We start from the raw sequence: 19,920 nt of genomic DNA, 5'->3' as shown, positions 1-19,920 counted from the left end.
GTGACCATCTTAGCTATGGACTAGTGAGGGTGACCTAACCTCCAGGTAGTGATGACATTGCCCTTTGTATGCTTACAGCTGCCTTTTGCTCCATCACATGTAACTTGGGAAGACAAATGCCATAAGTCTGAACATCTCCCCCTTCCTCATTTTTTTTTCCCCCAGCTTTTATTACTGGGCATGATATTACATGGTGTGGAATATCCCTTGGGTCAGTTGGGGTCAGCTGTCCCCTCCCAACTCCTTGTACACCCCCAGCCTGCTCGCTGGTGGGGCGAGGAGAGAAGAGGCCTTAACTCTTTGTAAGCACTGCTCAGCAGTAGCTAAAACATCCCTGTGTTATCAGCACTTTCCAGCATGAATCCAAAGCATAGCCCCACACATTATGAAGAAATTTAACTCTGTCCCAGCTAAAACCAGTACTATACTGAGGAAATAATTGCATGTACATAGATGATTCATGCTGACTTCCATCACATACAGCATTTTGCACAGTGATGTATATTTTAATATGTAAGTTAATATTTCAGCACTGCTGACTTTCATGTATGCTCTGCAAAAAGTCAGTAATCGGTTACTGAAGTAGCCTCAGAAGTTTGACTTGCTATGAATGCTCTTACAGTACACAATTCTACATGATTTTAAATGCCTACGTTGGGTTTTTTTACTGTTTTTCTGAAAGATTTGTAAGTAAATCTGCATATGAGAACTATTTTGAATATCTGATGTGTTATTACCACAGTGAAATAATTCTGGTGGAACAGACAGGACATCTTGCATGAAAAAGATGAATGCAGTTAGTTTTTTGAGCTTGTAAGGCATATAGTGTGCATCTTGACTAACATAAAATTGATAGTGGATTTTGAGAGAGACTTGTAGGAGTAGAAAACTCTAAAATCGCAAAAGAAAACTGCAGATGGCAATGAAAGGCAATTTAATTGTACACATGTAAGTCCTTATTCAACAAGGTACTTTTGCATGTGACTAGCCTAAACCTTGCTCCAGTCTCACTAAAATACGTCCAGCTACTTAATGTGACACTGAATCACAATGTTAGGGTTTGTAAAATCATTTCAAACTAAATAGGGTAAATTCATCTTAAGTAACTTTTGATGGAACCAAATTGGGTCCCTACTTAGCTCAGAATGATTCCACATTAACTCACCTGAAATCAGTAGTATTTTCCCTAGTTTGATAGTGTGTATAACTGAGCAAAATTTGGGTAATATAACTGGTTTGTGTTAATTGTCCAGAGCAGTTGTGATTATGGAACCTTTGTGAGAAACTCATGGGTTAGTGCTCGTTGAATAATAAAGTGTCACTTTTAGGAATGTATAACAAATATAGAACATCTGCATTCATAAAACATCGCTCCACGTGGAGCATGTTTCTTTCAGGGTTCTTCAGTTCTCTGTACTGTATTTTATCATTGTCTGTAAGGATGATGTAAAGGCTTAAGTTTTCTTTGCTTTCTGGACAGATGCGGGTAGGTGGCTAAATATACAAGCTGTTACTTTTGGACTGATATTTTCTGACCTTCATGTATCTGCTTTTCCTGTGCTGCAGGTGGGTACTGTGGTGGAAGTTCTTGACAGGCTGTCACGTGCCAGACCAGTGAGAAGCACTTACCCACTAACCTTTGTTGAGCTAAAACAGGTGAGGATCCTTTCAGTAAGCACTTTGCAGTAATTTTGTCAAGTTTACAAACTTGATATTGTTTGTGATACTACTCTTCTTACATCCAGTGTCTTGCACCGTCGGTCAGCAGGTGGTAAGCAGTTGCATTGTGTCTCATTTGCTTTGTGTATTCTTTTGTCGTTGTTATTATTTTCCCTTCTTTTTCTTTCCTATTAAACTGTCTTTGCCTGAACCCATACCTTTTTTCTGATTCTCTTCCTCATCCCATTGGGGGAGAGTGACTGGATGGCGGGGTTAATGCTCCTGAGGTAAATTAGGTAGTTTTTAAAATAGATAATAGCGACTCGATGAATATGTCAATTATGGGCACTGGGTGACAAGTACACTTTGGAGTTTGTTATATAAACTCAATTGGGAAGGGGTTTTCCAGCTATCTTTTCATTGGTTTCGATGAAGAAATAATACTGTCAGTTAGTAATTTCTTTGTTTTAATTGAGGAGATATCTTCATAGCCAAGACCCTTATCTTCTAAAGTTACATAAGTGTTCTGATGAAACACTTAGAAATGGAAACTCTGGAATTTACACATGTTACTTAAAGGTCAAAATGAGCTCTAATCCGAGGCTGGTATCTGACAGATGCTATCTGAAGTGAGTGAAAGTTAACATTTTAGTCTGAGCATGTAGGCAGGAATGTGGGATCCATCTAATTCATGACTTAAACTGAAGCTATGGAATGACTTGGTTCATAAATCTGTTTGGGGGTTTTCTTTTCTTTTCTTAGTATTTTGGGTTTGTACTGTACAGAACTACGCTTCCCAAAAACTGTACAGAGCCAACACAGCTGTCTTCACCTTTAAACGGAGTCCATGACCGTGCCTATGTCTCTGTCGATGGGGTAAGCAGGGTTTCCTGGTGTTAATTTCTGCTGTGGGTGGCCTCATGAAAGTCATCCGTGTAGTCTGCCTTACCAAACCAACTGTATTAGATAATCTTATTTAATCAGATGAAGGAAATAAGGAAGTGTACTGTCGATTCTCTTCATCAGGGAGTGTAGCAACAGGACAAGGGGTGATAGGTTCAAACTGAAACGGGAAGTTCAGGTTAGATCTAAGGCAGAAGTTCTTCCCTGCGAGGGTGCTGAGGCGCTGGCACAGGTTGCCTGGAGGAGCTGTAGCTGCCTCATCCCTGGCAGTGTTCAAGGCCAGCCTGGATGGGGCTTGGAGCAACCTGCTCTAGTGTGAGGTGTCCCTGCCCACAGCAGGGGGTTGGAACTGGATAAGCTTGAAGTTCTTTCCACCCCAAACTATTTTATGATTCTGCGATTCATACTAAGTGTTCATATTTCAGAAAATATTACTATATTATTCCTAAGGAAAATGTAATTGTTTCCATTTTTGACATATTTGAATGTTGATACAGATTCATTACTTAAGTAAAACCAAACAAACTAGAAGAAGGGTTTACTTGCAGGTTCATGAAATATGTTAATATATATACTTGGTGGTTTTCTAGTGTGTTTCCATAGATTTTGGGGGATTTTTTTCTTTTTAAGGGTGGGGGAAGTGGAAGCCTGAGCCTAACTCTTAAGAAACTGATTTCTGACTACAAGTTAAAAAAAACCCCAAGTTTATTGTACAGGATGTGAACTTTACCTTTCTTCCCTTAAGCAGGGTTTTGTTCCTGCTTAATGAGAATTGATATCAATTCACAGGCTTGATAGCCTATTTTGTAATTAATCTTTGACCTCTGCTGACCCTCACAACCTTTGCACCCAGGTCAAGCCTTCCTTATGTTGTTAGAATGGGAATAAATAAAACTCAATATTGAAGCAAATTTAATTGGAAGATGAAGCCCCTTTTAATCACTGATACTGCAAAAAACTTCAGTCACTAGACTCATGAGAACCTGCTTTTTGTGAATCCCACTAGGTTTCTAAGAGCTAATTGGGTTAGTTGAAACCAGATAAGGAAAGAGATGGTGTCAGTTAGACAAATGCTGCCTAGTAGCACCAGTTGATGTACTGAGGTGTGAGTATTGATACAGCAGCTTTTGTGTGTGCACATGTTCTCACATGCAAAAAGAGGAAAGGAAAATGAGGGGTTTTACTTTTGTTTCCTTTTTCCCCTTCATTCAAGTTGAAGAGACAAATAATGTGTTTGTTGGTTTTCAATGGTTATTATTTTTCCTCCTCTTGGTGTAACACATATAGGTTCCTCAAGGTATTCTTGAAAGGGACAAATCACTTATGATAAATATAACTGGAAAGGCTGGAGCAAATCTGGACATCTTGGTGGAGAATATGGGCCGAGTCAACTTTGGTAGATACAACAATGACTTTAAGGTAAGTGAAATCAATTGAGTTACTGAATTGTGGTGGGTTTTCTTCTTTTCCAGAGGTTGAAAAACAAGTAGTGGCTTAGAGCAAAAAGGATTACACAACTGTAACTTTACCTGAAAATATAACTACTAGGAGTTTTCATTTGAGTTTTTTCCAGTCACCAAAATCTATGTGGAATTAAAAACTGACAGACATAGTTTAATTTTTTTGTTGTTGGTGGTGGGTCACTTCTGTTGTCAGCCAAAGTGTCACCCACAAGACTTTCAGGTTGAGTCTGTAGCTAACACTTTAAAATGTGTGAAGCTGTTTGGAGGAACTCCAAAAATGGGTTGGAAAATCGCTGCTTGATTGCCGGTCGATCTTGGTTGTACTTCAAGGCTTTTGAATCCTTGGATTGCATTTGGGTGTGTGTTTGTTTATGTGCATATAGAGATATACTTTTGTATCTCTTTCCATGTCCCATTTCCTTTGTCAGCAGCATATCCTTGCAGTGTTTTCAATGTGGCTAGGAAAGGCTGTCTCACAAGCACTTTACCATATAAAACCAGTTCAGATTTGGACTGATCAGGTGTTGCGGATAATCATCAGAAAGCTTCTGAATGCTTCTGAGTCAATGCTACACTTTGGGACTGTCACCTCAAGTGGCTGTGGTGGGTTGACTTGGGCTAGACACTGGGTGCCCACCAAGACACTCCATCACTCTTCCATCATCAGGATGGGGGAGAAAATACAGAAGGATTCATGGGTGCAGATGAGGACAAGGAGATCACTCACCAGTTACCATCATGGGCAAAACAGACTTGACTGGGGGAAATCAGCAGTGGGTCTGTCTTGGAACTGGCTTTGTCCAACACAGGGGCAGCTTCTTGCATCTTCTCACAGAAGCCACGCTTGCAGTCTCCCTGCTACCAAAACCTTGCCACATAAACCAAATGCAGTGGAGGTGCCACTAAGGTAGGAAGGGCAGGGGCAAAAAGGAAACCTTTCTCATTTTAGACTTAATGGGATCCCTGGTGTGATACTTGTGAGAGTATTGTAGAGGCCAGGCTTGTGTTGTGTTTCATATGGGCCATGTTCAGTGCCACAGCACACTATTTGTTTTTAGGTTTTGGTATTATTAGGCCACAAGTAATAATGAAGTAATTGCAAAGCTTTACAGTTAAGAAGAGATTTGCAGTCACTTAACTGCTAAATTTGACTTGGCCTATACTGATTTCATGGTGTTCTTTCAGAAAGCTTGTCAAATGTTTACTGGCTGTCCAGATTAATGACTGATTATTGCGGTGCCTTTTGGTGCTAGGGTGATGCCAGGAAAATTAGAAGCTCCTGTTTCCTCTCAATCTTTCTGTGATAGGTGTCTCGGAGCAGAATTTAGACTTCTCCAAAGTGTTTCTTGGTTAGTTTGGATGTAAGAGCAGGGGAAGGATAAACATCACAGGAAAGACATGTGCCTGAAGAGTACTATTTAGTTATCAAGCAGAGGCACGGGTGCTGTGAGGAAGTAGGACTTTTAAGGTTGTAAGTAGAGGAAGGAGTAAACCCAAGTGAGGATGTATCTTGACTAGCTTAGTTGATGAGACCACAAACTGGCAAAGTTTGGGCCTGTTAGAGAATCTAGCTCAGTCTATCTAAAACATAGACTGGGAAGAGACTTGCAAGATTGCCAGTAGCAGAAACTTCCATTCTCACACTTGTGTTGTGCTGCCATGAGTAGGATGGGCTTGTTTGTGTTGCTGAAGAAGGATATATTTGTTATGATTAAGCAGTGTAGAAGAATTGAAGCTGAGGCTTGGTTTGAAGGAGTCTAATTGACCACTTGTCTTATTCTGAAGTATGTTGTGGTGAGGATTTCTAGGTATATCTTCAATTATGCTAAGTCTCCATCCAAGGCAAAGCAATATAACTCCAAGCATTTGCTAAGCTGGTAGCCTACAGGCACTAGTAAAAGCAGCTTCTCCTGCCTTACACTTTGGAAAGCATGCAGTTCTTTTAAATCTTAATCAGAACAAGTTAAACTTGTTCTTGTGGGAATTTTTAGGATGTATGAAAGCCTCTGGATTAAAAGCATCAGCAACTGAGGCTTTTCTGTGCTTGTGGTATATAAATTCAGTGGGTAGCAGTAGTGTCAACTCTGTTCATACTATTTTTCCAAGGTACCTTGCCTTTGAGTAGCAAGAGAGGGCAGCTAGTACCCCAGTGTATTGCCTTTGTGTTGAAGTAACAGAAGTGTTGCATTCATTTATTTAATAACAGGCTAGGTGATAAGGAAACCTATGTGCTTAGTATGAAATTAAGGTGACAAAGTAGAGGGTTAGATGTTGGATCAGGAGAGTGCTTAGTGTTGCTGTGAATGAGCTGAAATTCACACTTGCACCAGGGTTTCAAGCTTGCAAAGCAAGTTGAGTAGACACATGCATTGTGAGAATAATCCTCTAAACGCAGGATCCTTCAGTAGAAGAGGTTGCCTTTCTCAGGTAGCTTTGGAATATGTGCATTGCTTCTTCCCACACAATTCTTCCCTCATGCTGTTCTTTGTGTTGATTTTGAAAACTGGGAATAATTATACCTTGGATTTTAGATATTCTGTGCTTTCAAAAACAACATTAGGGAAAGAGGTTCCTGCCTTCTGAAGCCTTGCATTTTTAAGCAAATAGGGGAGCTTTTCTGGATTTTGTTTGTCTGTTTTTCAGTCACTTTTTTTGAGCTTGAAATGGAAGAAGGCATCGAGCTTTTCGGAAGGAGTCTTAACAGGATTTTCGTGTAAAAACATCCTGCTGAGCTAAGTCTTGTTGAAGGACACAAACAAAGGGAGAATGTGGCTTCTGTTTTTTCTATATCTTTTCACATGCTCAATTCCACCTATATCTTTGTTTCACCTGGAAAATCTATATCTATATCTGACTGTTGTCAGAGTGAAATCTAGGTTGTATAGAAAAATTTTGCCACTTAACTCCATATAGATACATTATTTTGCTATAAGATCCTGTTCTGTAAAGTGGGCATCTAGGTGAAGGAAGAGAAAACCAGTTAGTGCTTGAACTGATGATGAGGCTTGTGGAGTCAGTGCAGTACTTACTAGACATCAGAAGAAACACACAACACAGATCAGCCCTCCAAGGCCATAGAAAATGTGGTTTTGCTTGTTCCTGTTTGACATGTGGAATTTGCAACAGAACTTAAGTTGCACTGGAAAACAACCTCTCTGCAGGGTCTGTTCAAGCAATTGTGTGGATGTAGCAGCATTGGTTTAAAATCAACCCTTTGCATTGCACTAAAACACCATTTTAGAAACTTACTCTAACACAATTAGGATTTGTGCAGGGCTAACAGTGTTCCTTCTGATATCATGCCCATACCTTGCTTTTGCATTCATTGTGTGAGTAGACTGGTATGCTGCATACTTGATTCCACAGAAATGAAACAGGACTCTGGGCTTGAAGCTGACTGTAAGCTTTAGTATTTCTCTGAATCGAGGTCACAAAGCATGTGGCCTTGATTTTGTCATACTGTATCTTATCTGGAGAGGGTTTGCAGGAAGGAAGTACTGCATTCTCCGCTATTGTGCAGGTCGATGTCTTGGGTTAGTGACTCAGTGTTAACAAATCTCTTGATGGTATCTCAGACCTATGATATTTATGATATTTAATGATATTTATGTTATTTAATGCTTCTTCCACTTTATATTAAGGCCCAGGTTTTGGAATTATATTCATGTTGAAGCAAAACAGAAATTTTCCACAGTTATGGTGAAGAAAGTTTGAGGGAGGGGAAGGCACAAAACACCCCAAAACCACAAACAAACCAACCACAAATAAAACCTTTGGGCATCAGTGAAAGATCAAAACTTAGAAGAGGAACAGATCTTTCACAGAGAAAAACCTAAACTCTTTATTCTTAAGCAAAGCTTTTAACTTGATGAAGACCAGATGCTTGGGTTTTATTCAGACACAGATTGGCAGCTGTTGCAAATGGTTTGATTCAGTTTTTATTCCTGACTGATTTATAGCTGCAGCCAAATAACTTCAATAACATGAAGTCAATTATGTTATCTTTTGGGTTTCGTTTTTTACCTCCTCTTAGGGTCTCATTTCAAATTTAACTCTTGATCAAGATATACTTGCTGAATGGGAAATCTATCCTCTGGACATAGATGGAGCAGTGAACTGTGATATTAACAGCCACCTTGATCAACCAAAGAGATCTGTTGATGATCCACTGAGTTATGAAGCACCTACTTTTTACGCTGGTACACTTTCAATTCCTGAAGGAATTCCAGACTTGCCGCAAGACACCTATGTCAAGTTTCCTGGCTGGACAAAGGTACAATGTTTTGCTGTAAAAACTTGAAGTCTACTCAGAATGCTTCTATGGACAATCAAAGTCCACCTCTCTTGGATGGGTAGAAGTTGATTGTAGTGGTGGGGTATCTCAAATATATTTAAGCAACTAGGAGATTGATTCCTTGTTTTAAGTAAATCCGGAGAGAAACCATTAAGAGAAGGGAAACATATATTCAAAAGATACATAGTGTGGGTGTAGAAAGTGGAGCCATCACCAAAAACTAAAACCCTAGTCTTTCAACAGTGAGAAAGATGAAATGTCAGGCTATTTAAAAATGCTACAGGGCACTTTCCTGCTTATATTAATTGATTAAGAACATATTTGCAGTGCTGTGTGAAGAAATACAGGTCCTATTACAAAACAGAGAGTGTTGGACACAACTGCTGGTGGTGTGCCCATAGATACAGATCCAATGCATGGAATTTGTTACTGCTTGTCTTCTGGAGGTTACCTTGACTGAATGGATCGGAGAGCGCTGCTGTGAGAAGCCTGTGGGCAGATCTCTGTTAATGGAGACTTCTCGTAGGGCTGGAGTGCAGCCGGAGCAACAAAGAGCGTGTTTTCACAGTGCCATGTTGGAAGCAGCCAGCATGCGGGGTGGCTAAGGACCACCTCAACTAGCTGGTGGGAAGCACAGAGAGCAGAATGTGTGCACCGAAGTGCCACTCTTCTTAGAGACCTGAGCATTGAAGTGAGGGCTTCTGGGAAGTGTCTGTTATAGTGTTAGGTAGCAAAATTATTAATTTCTGAAACAATTCATTTACTGCTATTAAAATAGAATAGGAGAAGGAGTTGCTGGTGATATGCTTACAGTATTGTAGTGGTTAAAGCACTTCCCAATATGCAGAAGAGTCTGATTCATTGCTGGCACTGAGCTTGGATGAGGAAGTTTGACTTACCCATTCCTATATATGTGCATGTCTTACACAATCACTGAACAAAATCCAAAAATAGCTGCTTGCACAGGAACTGGAATATGAGACTTTTGCAGTCAATTCTGAGACCCGTGAATCACAAACCTTCTTCAGGAAGTGAGATGATCATACCTGCCTGTTGGCAAACTCATCTTTGAAATGGCAAATGAGTCCAAGAATTCTTATATATTGGTGGAAGTCTTTTCCTCTGATCTACAGAAACCTGTGTTTTAAATAGTTTGTATACCCTCTAAAGCAGTCATGGTGAAGAGATTCCAGTTGAACTGTAAGAAGGGCTATTGAATTGATTCTTCAAGCTTTATATGGATCGGACCAGAGTTTTAAGGCACCCAGGAGTATGATTGAGGTGATACTGGGTATTGAAACTGTGACTTCCAAATAACTTTACCAGTGAGCAAATGCCTTTAAGGCAGAGGGCCTTAGGGGTGTAAATTCCACTCAGGTCCCACTGTGTCTGGGCCTTAATTCCTTGAGTGGCATTGTATAAACTGGTGATGCCATGTTGTGGAGAGGGACTCTTAAAAGGGGTTGAAATTAATGTATTGGAGTAGTTGGAAAACCATGCAAACAAACAGTCACAAAGAAAACATACAGATCTAATGATGGTCCTGCATATTAAGACAAGGAGTCTGGCATGCTGGACAGCCTGGAAGGAAGGGTGCAGCATTAACAGTCATGACCTATGGTTGTAGCTTGCTTGCCTTCAGCGGTTTTTAAACTCTTCACTATTGATAAAACTTCCTCCACCCTCACTTGAGGAAGCACAGTGGCCTTAAGTATACGTGCCCTGGATGTATGGTTAGATTTATCAGACGTTTTCTCTTCAGCAGAATAGAGGATTTGGAGTCAGGACACTTCTTGATTTCTGTGGAATCATGGGTTGTAGTTGCTGACCCTGCTAAAAGGAATTCTTGGGACTGAAGATAGAGATCCCCCTTGCTTTATTTTGTCTGGGGCACATTGATTGGTAGTGTCTATAGTGTTGTGATTTGCTGGTTAAGGGCATACAAATTCCTGAGTGTGCAGTCTTTAGAAATTGCAATGTTAATAATGCTAGTTTGGAATTGAGCAATGAAGTCCAGAGCTTTACTGGGAAAATGAGTTTACAAACAGTGACTGACTAAGAAACAAGACACCTGTCTGATCATACCATCTGTAGTAGAACTGGAATGCAGTTGATTCCTACAGTAAACTCCTACTTCCTGCAGGGTTACAGTCACTCTCTGTAGTAGGTGCAGTCACTCTGTAGTAGGTAGGCTACTGTCTACTGGATACACTCACTAATTCAGTTGGTGTGGAGAGGTTGCATTAATGCCATGTTTTCCTTTAAAACTCTTCAAGCTCAGTCCTTTGCTTCTGTAGTAAATAGTTCTTCTCTTGCCTTTTAATAGAGCAAAAACAAGCCACAAAGCAAGATAAACTTGATCAAATAATCCAAAAAACCAACAAACTTTGACCTCAGACGTGGTTTTTAATGAACACCTTGGCAAGACAGGATTTTATACCGCAGAGCTGAAATAACTCACCTGCGTTTGCAAATGTACCAACTCCTTATAAAATTTCTTTTGGGAGTTTTGTAAAACTTTGTTTCCATAAATACTTGAAAGAGAAAACAAAAGAAAAAGACCTCCAAAACACTTTGAACACCATTACTCGCTGTATTACAATTGTGCTGGTGGAAATCTTTTGAACTTGAGGTATTTATAGTGTTAAACCAGTATTTTGAACTAGGGGTTCTAGCCATTTCCACTATGAAAAGTATTTTAAAGAGTTTACATGCCAAGTTAATCACAATTTCAGTGAATTTCAATTCATGCTTGCAGACCTCCAGATATTGTAATGGTTGTAAGTAGCTACAGCAACATACAGTACTCTCTTGCAGTGTGATTTCCGAAGTTCTTTTATTGACTCAGCAATTACAAGCGTAATACAGAATCACAGAATCATCCAGGTTGGAAGGACCCTGTGTAGATCATCCGGTCCAACCCCCCTTTCAAGGCAGGGCCACCAGAGCAGGTCACACAGGAGCATATCCCAGCTGGTTTGGAATGTCTTCAGAGAGGGAGACTCCACAACCCTCCTGAGCAGCCTGTTCAGTGCTCTGACACCCTCAGTGTAAAGTTCTTCCTCATGTTGAGGTGGAACTTGTTGTGTTTTAGTTATGGTCACTGCTCCTCGTGGGGAACTCCAACTGGATTCTACTCTGCTGATCACAACTCTCTGAACATTAAGATGTCTATTAATTCATATTAATTTCATGTGTCTAAACAAGCTGTATCTTTCTCATGAAACCATGCACTAGGAAGGGACTACCAAGGCACTGTAGTCTTACACTCATACAGAGAGCCACAACAAAATTAAGATTTGCTTTTTTCTTTTGGGAGTTCTTTCTCCTTTTAATAATCAGCTTCAAGCAAATATAATTTTCAGGTTTGCTGTGCATCTTTTTGGTGAAAATTCAGTGCCAGGAACCTGCAATTCTGTTTTCTGAAGTGTTATCATACTTGGAATTCATGCAGTATTTGACCACTTTCTTTTTAAACTCTTTAACTCATCAGGTAATTTAGATTCTTTTGACTATAATTAGCATTTTCTTGAACCAATCTTCTCTCCTTGTGTTCTGTTCAGACAGAAAGATGGAGGAAATTAAGTTACTATTTGAAGAGCATTATACTTAAAGCTGTTGCTATGCTTAAAGCGTCATTTGTTCTCTGTCAAATTATTGATCTGTTGTTATTTTTCTTTCTCTCTCAACAGGGGCAAATTTGGATCAATGGCTTTAATCTTGGTCGCTACTGGCCAGCCCGTGGTCCTCAGTTGACCCTTTTTGTTCCAAGGAATATACTTGTTTCATCAATGCCAAACAACATAACAGTGTTGGAGCTGGAGTATTCACCTTGCAGCACCCAGGCGTGTGAGATAGAATTTGTAGACAAACCTAACATCAATGGAACCACACAGTATAAAAGTTATGCCCCCCAGCTCTTTGCTAGAGACTTATGGCTGAACTATCTATAATGATTTGAGTATTCCTTTATCTTCCCCTTTCTTCCCTTTCCCTCAACCCATACTTCCCTTTTTTTAAAGACTCAGTTTTAATCAGTAGGTTTTCTTTTTTAAACCTGCCAGAGTTAAATACTGAAATCATCTCAAAAAATAAAAGCTGTAGCTTCAGAATGTGCCTTGGACTGTGAAATTGAACTCCACTGCAAGATGCACATCAGTAAGGTTAAAATGTAGTCCTTTTAGGCTGCTTACCGCCTCTTACATTTCTCTTTGCCATGTTTTGCAACTGGAGAGGAGCATGCGAAAGGGGTATGCAGTCTTACTAGCTTGCTGGTTTTACTCATGTGGACTGGTAGATCAGAGCTGCCAATAGACTAGACACTTCCAGGTGATTTTATCCCTTGGTTTAGTATCAGTATCATTTGAGTCTGAAGGGGCTTACTGCACATGTTGAGGGGACCTCATTTTGTTTTTCATCTCCATGCAAGTGACCTTGCAAACATTTCAGTTGGTTTCTTACAGGAACAATGAGAAGTGTGGAAGAGAAGTTGGTCCAAACAGCAGTAGCATGGAGAAGGACCTTGTAGTCTATGCCTTGAAAGCCAATTGTCCCCTCTTGGAAAGCAAATTCACTGCTTCCCTTCTGCTTTCTCTGAAGACTTTAAGTAAATTGATAAGTACAAGAGTGTATGTAAAATTTAGACTGTTTTGGTTGGACCGTAGGCTCTGATTAACCTGCCTGCAGAATGTAGTCTTAAAATGACCCTTTTTCCTTTAATGGATTAATGGATCCTGGTTTGGGTTTTTTTTCCCTTCTTTTTTGGGCCTGGAGTCCCTGTTTTTTCATAGGCCAGCACCTTGGGAGCCGACAGCTTTAAGTTAAAGGATTTTAATTCTCTTTTAGTCATTAATTCAGATCTTCTGATTTTTTTCCGGTAAACTGATGATCTTTAAGTGCCTGATATTTGCAGAAATGCACGTGATCTCTGTTGGTAAAGCTGACTTTCTACAGCAGACAGAATCTTCTTTTTGATTCTTATGTCTTTGCTGTCAACCACGCAAACTCCTTGGTGAGATTTAAACAACAAAAAAGATGATGGAATCATGTATTTTCATAATCTGTGGTTTCTTCCTTTGATTTTTGTCTGACATAATTAAAATGGTTCTTTAAAGATAAAATCAGTCCTGTGTGTTTGAGAAGGAAAGGGGAGAGGGGGAAGAGATAGGAGCGGTTACAGTATTAAGGGAGAAATCAGGTTGTAAAGTCTCTAAAGGACAAGTTGTTCTTGTTGATATCTCATTTCTTTCCTGTGTTACGAAGATGTGTGCAAAGTAAAGCAGAAGTATCTGTAATGGGCTGTGTGGACTCTGGAGGTGCCACCCTTTGCTGAGATGGCCAATGCAAAAACCTGACCATTTCTTCTCAGCTGATGAGGACTGATACTTTCAGAGAAGAAGAGAGTGAAAAGGAGCACCACTTGCATGAATATCTACATCTCTGTTATGTGGTTGACATGTTTGGGCTTTCAGACCAGACACATGCAGTTCACTTGAGCCAGAGAGCTTCTACTCTTAAATTCTCAGCTCAAATGCGAAGTCTAATGGCTGGGGGCTGTGTGTTCAGTACCACACATGCTTCATTCTTGGAAGAATGCTCTGACCCCAGATGGTTTTTTTTCTTGACACCATTCCTTTGCAGACCCTGGAACATGCTCTGCAAGCAGTTTATTGTCAAGTATTAATTACCTGAGAGCCAGGCCTTGGAAGTAAGGAATAGAACAGAATTCGTTTCATACCACCTGTGGATTTTGTGGCTTGGAGTGTGCAGAATGCTGGTACTATTTAGGTACTACTCCTACAACAGTTTAGTGCTTTAACAGCCAGGAGTACTTTTATTTTTCTGGTAGCTAATGCTGTGAGAGGAGTGAAACTCCTGGCTCTCATTCCAACTTCATTTGGGTTTTGTACGTGTGAAAATGTAGTGTAATACATGAGACTTCACTTTTTGCCCTAACTCTGTGTAATATTACAAGCAGAAAGGCTTTGCATCAAGGATTACAAACATGCATCTGGTTAGATACAAGAATTACAAGCATAACAAGAACAAGACAGGACTTACCCTAGGTTTTCTAGCCTTGGCATGCAGTTCTCCTGTGACTATGTGATACAGAATGGGACAGTGTGGCACTTCTTCCTTTACAGTCTCAACCAGGTCAGTTATTTTAACCTCTCCTCAAATGTAGTTCATTTCCATGTCCAGGGGTGGAAATGAGATCTGAATAAAACCTTCTGACTGAGGGCAAATGCGTAGAAGAGGGACTGTGGGGAGTTAATCTGGCTCACCTTGACGCAGTGGTCAAGGCACTGGTGCATCTAGTGTTTTTGAAGGGCATGGTGTGGAAATACTGTCAGAGCCCTGGCTGATGTCCGTGGTGTAGCTGTGTGATCTATTCCAGATGCTGAAGCTCAATGGAATGGTCTGTCTGGTGAAGCCAGCTGCCTCCTGACGGAATGGCAAGAAGGAATGTTCCTAATGCTAAAATTGTGGCTCCTCAAATCCCCCCTGCTGCCTGTCCTTGGGAATTTGCAAGTGCTTTGCTGACACAGCAGCTGAATAAAAGGCACGGTGATTTCAGCAGACCAGTGTAAACCTCGTATTTAGTCAGAATCAATCTGTAAGTAGAGGTTTTACACAGGTCCATGTGGAAGGTAGGTGTGATGTTTGCAGGTCTGTAGGGGTTGAAATCTGCCTGCTTAGTGTAGCTGCAGGCACTCATCTTACCACAGATATTTTTCCTGTCACTGGAGAGGGGTTTGTAAGCTCAGACTGTAATCCTGCCTATGCATGAGTGGATCCTTTAAATGCGATTACTTGGGATGAATGAGCAAGTAGTTGAACATGAACTGATGAATAGTGTGTGCTATGTAGTTGAATTCTCTTTCTTAACCTACTTCTTTCCCTTATAATATAACTATCTTCCCAAATGTTAATCAAAATTTCATAGTCTCTGAATCACAGGGTTGAGACTTAACTTTATCTGTACCCCTTTAGACTCCGTTTTAGACTCCCTATGCCCTTTGTAATTCTCTTGAGCAGGCAGCTCTCTCTGTCTCCCATCTCTTTGGGGGCTCCACAAAGAGCCTATGGTTTTCTTGTGAAGTTTTTTGGTGGAATACTCATTTGTTAGCACAGTCTGAATGTGTGCGGGAGTCTGACTCTAGAAATAATCCTCCTGACTGGCCAGCAAACACTTTCCACCTGACAAATATGTGTTGGGTGTTCAGAAATGGCAGTTACAGAAGAAGCCTGTGTTTAACGGTGTGCTCTGAAGGAGGTGGTACGGTATTGTCCAGGCTGAGAAGGCGACCTCTTAATAAAACCCTAAGTTTGGACTGCACGGGGAAGGAATCTACTCTCTTTGGATGGACTTGGTCACATTGATATCACCAGATGGCTGACTAGACTATTGCAGTCCCCTTGTACTCTCATTTTGGATATATTGAAATCACTGGGGGCAACAGGATCTCTGTATGTGTAAAATGGATATTCTGACACTTTTCCTAGGACACACTTCCTGGAAAACCATCCATATTTGAGCAAATAGCTTGCAGTATAGACCTGAGCCTCTGACAGCAGCTTGGTTATTTACTGGTTGTTGTACCAGCAGGAAACTACTTGAGAATGTTTTTCTGTGACTTGGCTTTGCAATCATTTATTTTCTTCCCTTTTTTGCTTGCAAATGCTCTAACATAACGTCTCAGAGGAACTGCTGATGGATGTGCAGTACGTTCTCTCTTTGACCTGTTCTTGTATGTATCTTTCACAAGACTGCAGATGTTATTTTAACAGGTAACACAAGGTGATAGGTTTGTGAGAGATGATCTAGCTCTATGCCTCTCTACCCTAAGCCAACATCATCTATATCTGAAGTATTCCCAGTCTGTTTGACCTGTTGTGATGGGGACTGTAGTCTTCCCTAAGCAAGCTATTCTAGCTTTTACTGTTAGGAAGCTTGCCCACAGCTAGCTGAAGTCTTCGTTGCTGTATGTAAGCCAATTATCACCTTCACTGTCCATAGCAGTCTCCGTGCTCTGAGACTGTTTCGTGTTCTCTCTGTTGTCTTCTTACCTCCCTGATGGACTGGATTTACAGAAATGTTAAAAGGCACAGAGCAACATAGAGAAGACTCAGCAAGGATGTGAAAGGGTGACCAGATCCTGACCTGGTCCAGGTTCTGCAGCAGCTTTTTCTGGAAGAAATGAGTTGCAAGAATGCTGTCCTGCAGGCAAGGACTTGAAAAATAGGTAACCTCATGATCCTGGCTGGAAGATGGTGTGTCAAAAGGAATTGGAAGCTACAGAAGAATGGGGCCTGCTTTAATGGTTCTCCTTCCATAAGAAGGCAAACCTGGGCAGGAAAAGATGATCTTGGGACTTGATGCAAAGGGTTTAATGGGAAAAAGTTGGAAAAAGATGTCACAGGGATCTTTGTCTTGTTTGTGCTGAATAAAGTGTGTATGTTTCGAAATCCCTTTTCAGAAGATATTTTCTGTTCCTTGTTACATTATCAAAGATGGGAGTAGTGACCCAGAGTCCCCAGCTGTGGGGCAAGTCTTGAAACTGTGTGTTACCTACAAGAGTTTCACAGAACCAGTGCTTGTTTCAGGTAATGCAATCCCCTTTCAGTAGAATATGTGGTCTTTCTGGCCAAGGAATTGGGGATATACTTAAGAATTCCTATTTTGGGCTTTAGCACGTACATGTCCCTCAGGAGCCAAGTGTATATAGGGCTCCAAAGTCAAAGTCTCAGGAAGGTCCCACTTTTCACTCTGTAGTGTTGCAATGGGAAGCAAAGTCTTGCTCAGGAAACTCCCCAGCATGTGTTCATAGCACACTCTGTTCAAGCATCACGATAAGATCTTGCACTTTGGTAACATGTTTACAGCTGCAGGACAAGAATTGTGTTGTCTTACGTATGTTTTTTTGGTAGACAATGTGGGGGGAAAAGAAGGAGGCTCCCCAATGGAAGTGGGAATTGCATTTGAAACTCCAACAGAAAGGGCTTGTGCGAAGTCGAGTGAATCTGTTGAATATTGGTGCAAATCGAGTAGGAAAATGCAGCCAATATCTGTGGCTTCAAAGGTTTCAATCCTTTGAAGTTTCCTTATTTGTTTTCAGTGTAAGCACTATTTCTTTTTTAAACTTGGTGTTTCTGTAGCGCTTGTGCTGCAAGCGGGATTTCATGAGATTAGAGCAGAGGGGCAGGATCCCCTCCCTCGACCTGCTGCTCATGCTGCTTTTGGTGCAGCTCGGCACACGGGGTTTCTGGGCTCAAGCTCACGCGGAAGCGGCTCATGTTCAGTTTCTCCTTGGAGATGTTCCTGTGCTGTGGGTGAATGGGCCTTCTGAAGCACAGGTAGAATTGTTGAGAAGAAGAAGAAACTGATAGCTTACTCTTAGCTTTCCTCAGGCCCTGACTGTGTCTGAGCTTTAGGCTGCAACCTTTTCCTGTTAACTGAAAGTTGGATGCTGTTTTCACAGCAGGCACATGTGGGATGAGAAAGAAGCTGTGTGGAAGGAAAACTTGCACTCCTTTCTTTCCTTTCCATTGTACCACTGAAGCTCCCCAGAAGACTTTAAGCTCTGAGAGATCGGCCTCCTGCATGCACTCTACGTATCTTCTTTCAAGCTTTTTTGGCTGTTTCCCCCCTCCCCTCTGCTTTAGGATGTGGTTTGCAATAACCACGATTAGGTAGATCCTGTGTGCTGAAGAACCCAAGAACCTTGTCCTGAACTGGTGAGGTGTTAGCATGATTTCCTGCAGAATTTTCTCAAAGCACTGGCTTGTGCTACAATGCATTCCTGTGGTGCTTTTTTGGTCCTTTGAGCCAGAGCAATATCTACTGAGGATAAAACAGTGCGAGTCTTTTGACTACAGCCAAACATAGACACAACATGACTTGATTTAAAGCATCGAGTCCTGCCTATCTTGCCTTGAAAGAGAAGAAAATTGCTGCTGGTTGGTATCCGCTGAGGCAGCTTTTGGGGTTTTTGTTTACTTTTTCAAGTCTAACCTCTCAGCTCTGCTTGCTTTGACTCAAAGGCTTCAGATGTGTTGAAGAAAACCTCAAGTTTCTGTGGATCCTGTCTAATTTTAACTCTGACACCAAGACACTTGGTGGTTTAGTATCAGCCAAATTGCAGACTCCTTTTAATGCCTTTTATTGAAAAAGGGACACCCCACACACCCCACCACCTGCAAATTAAGCTTGTACACCCAGCCTAGGAAATAAAGGAAACTTGGATAGAAGGTGCCAGTAATTCTGATGCAAGAATGCAAGAGTAGAAGCAAGAGCTATGCTGAAATCACCCTAAAGGCTGCTTTTGTTTTTTCTTTCACTCTGAAATACCTAACCTGTGCAAAACTGCTGAACTGAGATTACAGTAGCAGCAATCTTCACTTGCATGAAGTTTGTTTTTCTCCTGTAGGAACACTGTAAAGTGCTGTAACGGGATGTTTAAGCGCTGTGGAGATACGAGCAAAGAAGAATACTCAGTGTTCAAAAACATGCTCTGGATGAGAAGTCTAATGAAGACAGAGGGAAAAGCACAATTATGTGTCAGGTGAATAGTGGCTTGTTGGTAGGTTTTATGGTTTTATTTCTATTAATTACTTTTGCAAACCCAAGCGGGTTGGCAGGGGAGAGGGGAAAGAGAATGATTTCCCTTTTGGTGCCTTCAGCCACTGCCAAGCAGCTACAGGCTGTGGCTTTGCATCCCACTGAACTGGCAAAGGGGAATGATGCTGAGCACTGTAGTTTTCACATTTTCATGGCTACAACTGGAGAATTTCACATGAAAGAAAGGAAGCGAACTGGGGTGAAGGTTCAGCTCCCCTGGCAGGATGTGCAGGGGGAGGAAAATACATCCACTTCCTAACAGAAATCTGCCTTACAGCAAGGTTGTGAATACCCATAGATCTGCTTCCGCTTGCTCCCTAACTGCTTTATCACTATCTTGTCTTCCATTTTATCCTTGCAATTCCAGGTACAAATCATGCTTTTTCTGACAGCCCTTGATATGCATCACCTATTATCAGTTGTTATGAAATAATAAGGGTAGATGATGCCTGGTTTGGTTTCACCACGGTTTCTAGTGAGCAAGTTCCTTCCTCAGAAATACAACCATCCTGTTGTACATGCCCTGAAAGGTGAGTGAAAGAATATCCAACGATTTGTTCTCTCTCTGTGTAGTGAGTTTGAGTGTGCAGCACATGAGAATGCTGTTGTCTCAGAGACTGAGAGCTTCAGAAATACACGGAGCTCAGCCCATGGTATTTGTTGTCTTTGTTTTCTTTTTTCATTTAATGAAAGTGTATTTTTTCATGTAAGAATAATGGCACTGAGTTTGCACACGGTCCATTAAGCCCGGTTTCCTCTTTTGGAGGTGAGCATATCTGACCATCTCCCGAGTTTTAACACTTTAAACTTTCAGGTGAAGTTTTGTTTGTTGGTTTGCTTGTTTCTTACTAAGTTGAGCTGGAATTTCAGTGCTTTTATGCTCTTTTCAGTAGAAAAGACTCAGCTTTAACTGCAAATTCAGCTGCTTGCTCACCATGACTCAGTATGTGAAAAAAACAGCCCCAAACTCTTAAAATTCA

General features: G+C 41.0%; 1 protein-coding gene across 1 annotated transcript in view; it reads left to right on the top strand.

Annotated features, from left to right (window-relative positions):
- The window catches only part of GLB1 (galactosidase beta 1), a 43,056-nt gene extending 30,625 nt beyond the window's left edge, over nt 1–12,431 (top strand). Inside the window, exons 12-16 of the mRNA XM_030512948.1 lie at nt 1,567–1,656; nt 2,422–2,535; nt 3,850–3,981; nt 8,059–8,298; nt 12,012–12,431. Of these exons, the coding sequence (XP_030368808.1) occupies nt 1,567–1,656; nt 2,422–2,535; nt 3,850–3,981; nt 8,059–8,298; nt 12,012–12,272 (837 nt within the window). The 3' untranslated portion in view covers nt 12,273–12,431. The remainder of the gene's footprint in view (nt 1–1,566; nt 1,657–2,421; nt 2,536–3,849; nt 3,982–8,058; nt 8,299–12,011) is intronic.
- The last annotated feature ends 7,489 nt before the right edge of the window (nt 12,432–19,920 follow it).

Source organism: Strigops habroptila, chromosome 1 (assembly GCF_004027225.2).
Source record: "Strigops habroptila isolate Jane chromosome 1, bStrHab1.2.pri, whole genome shotgun sequence".
Lineage (NCBI taxonomy): Eukaryota > Metazoa > Chordata > Aves > Psittaciformes > Psittacidae > Strigops > Strigops habroptila.
The sequence above is the reverse complement of the archived record's forward strand: the minus strand, read 5'-3'. Positions and strand labels throughout refer to the sequence as shown.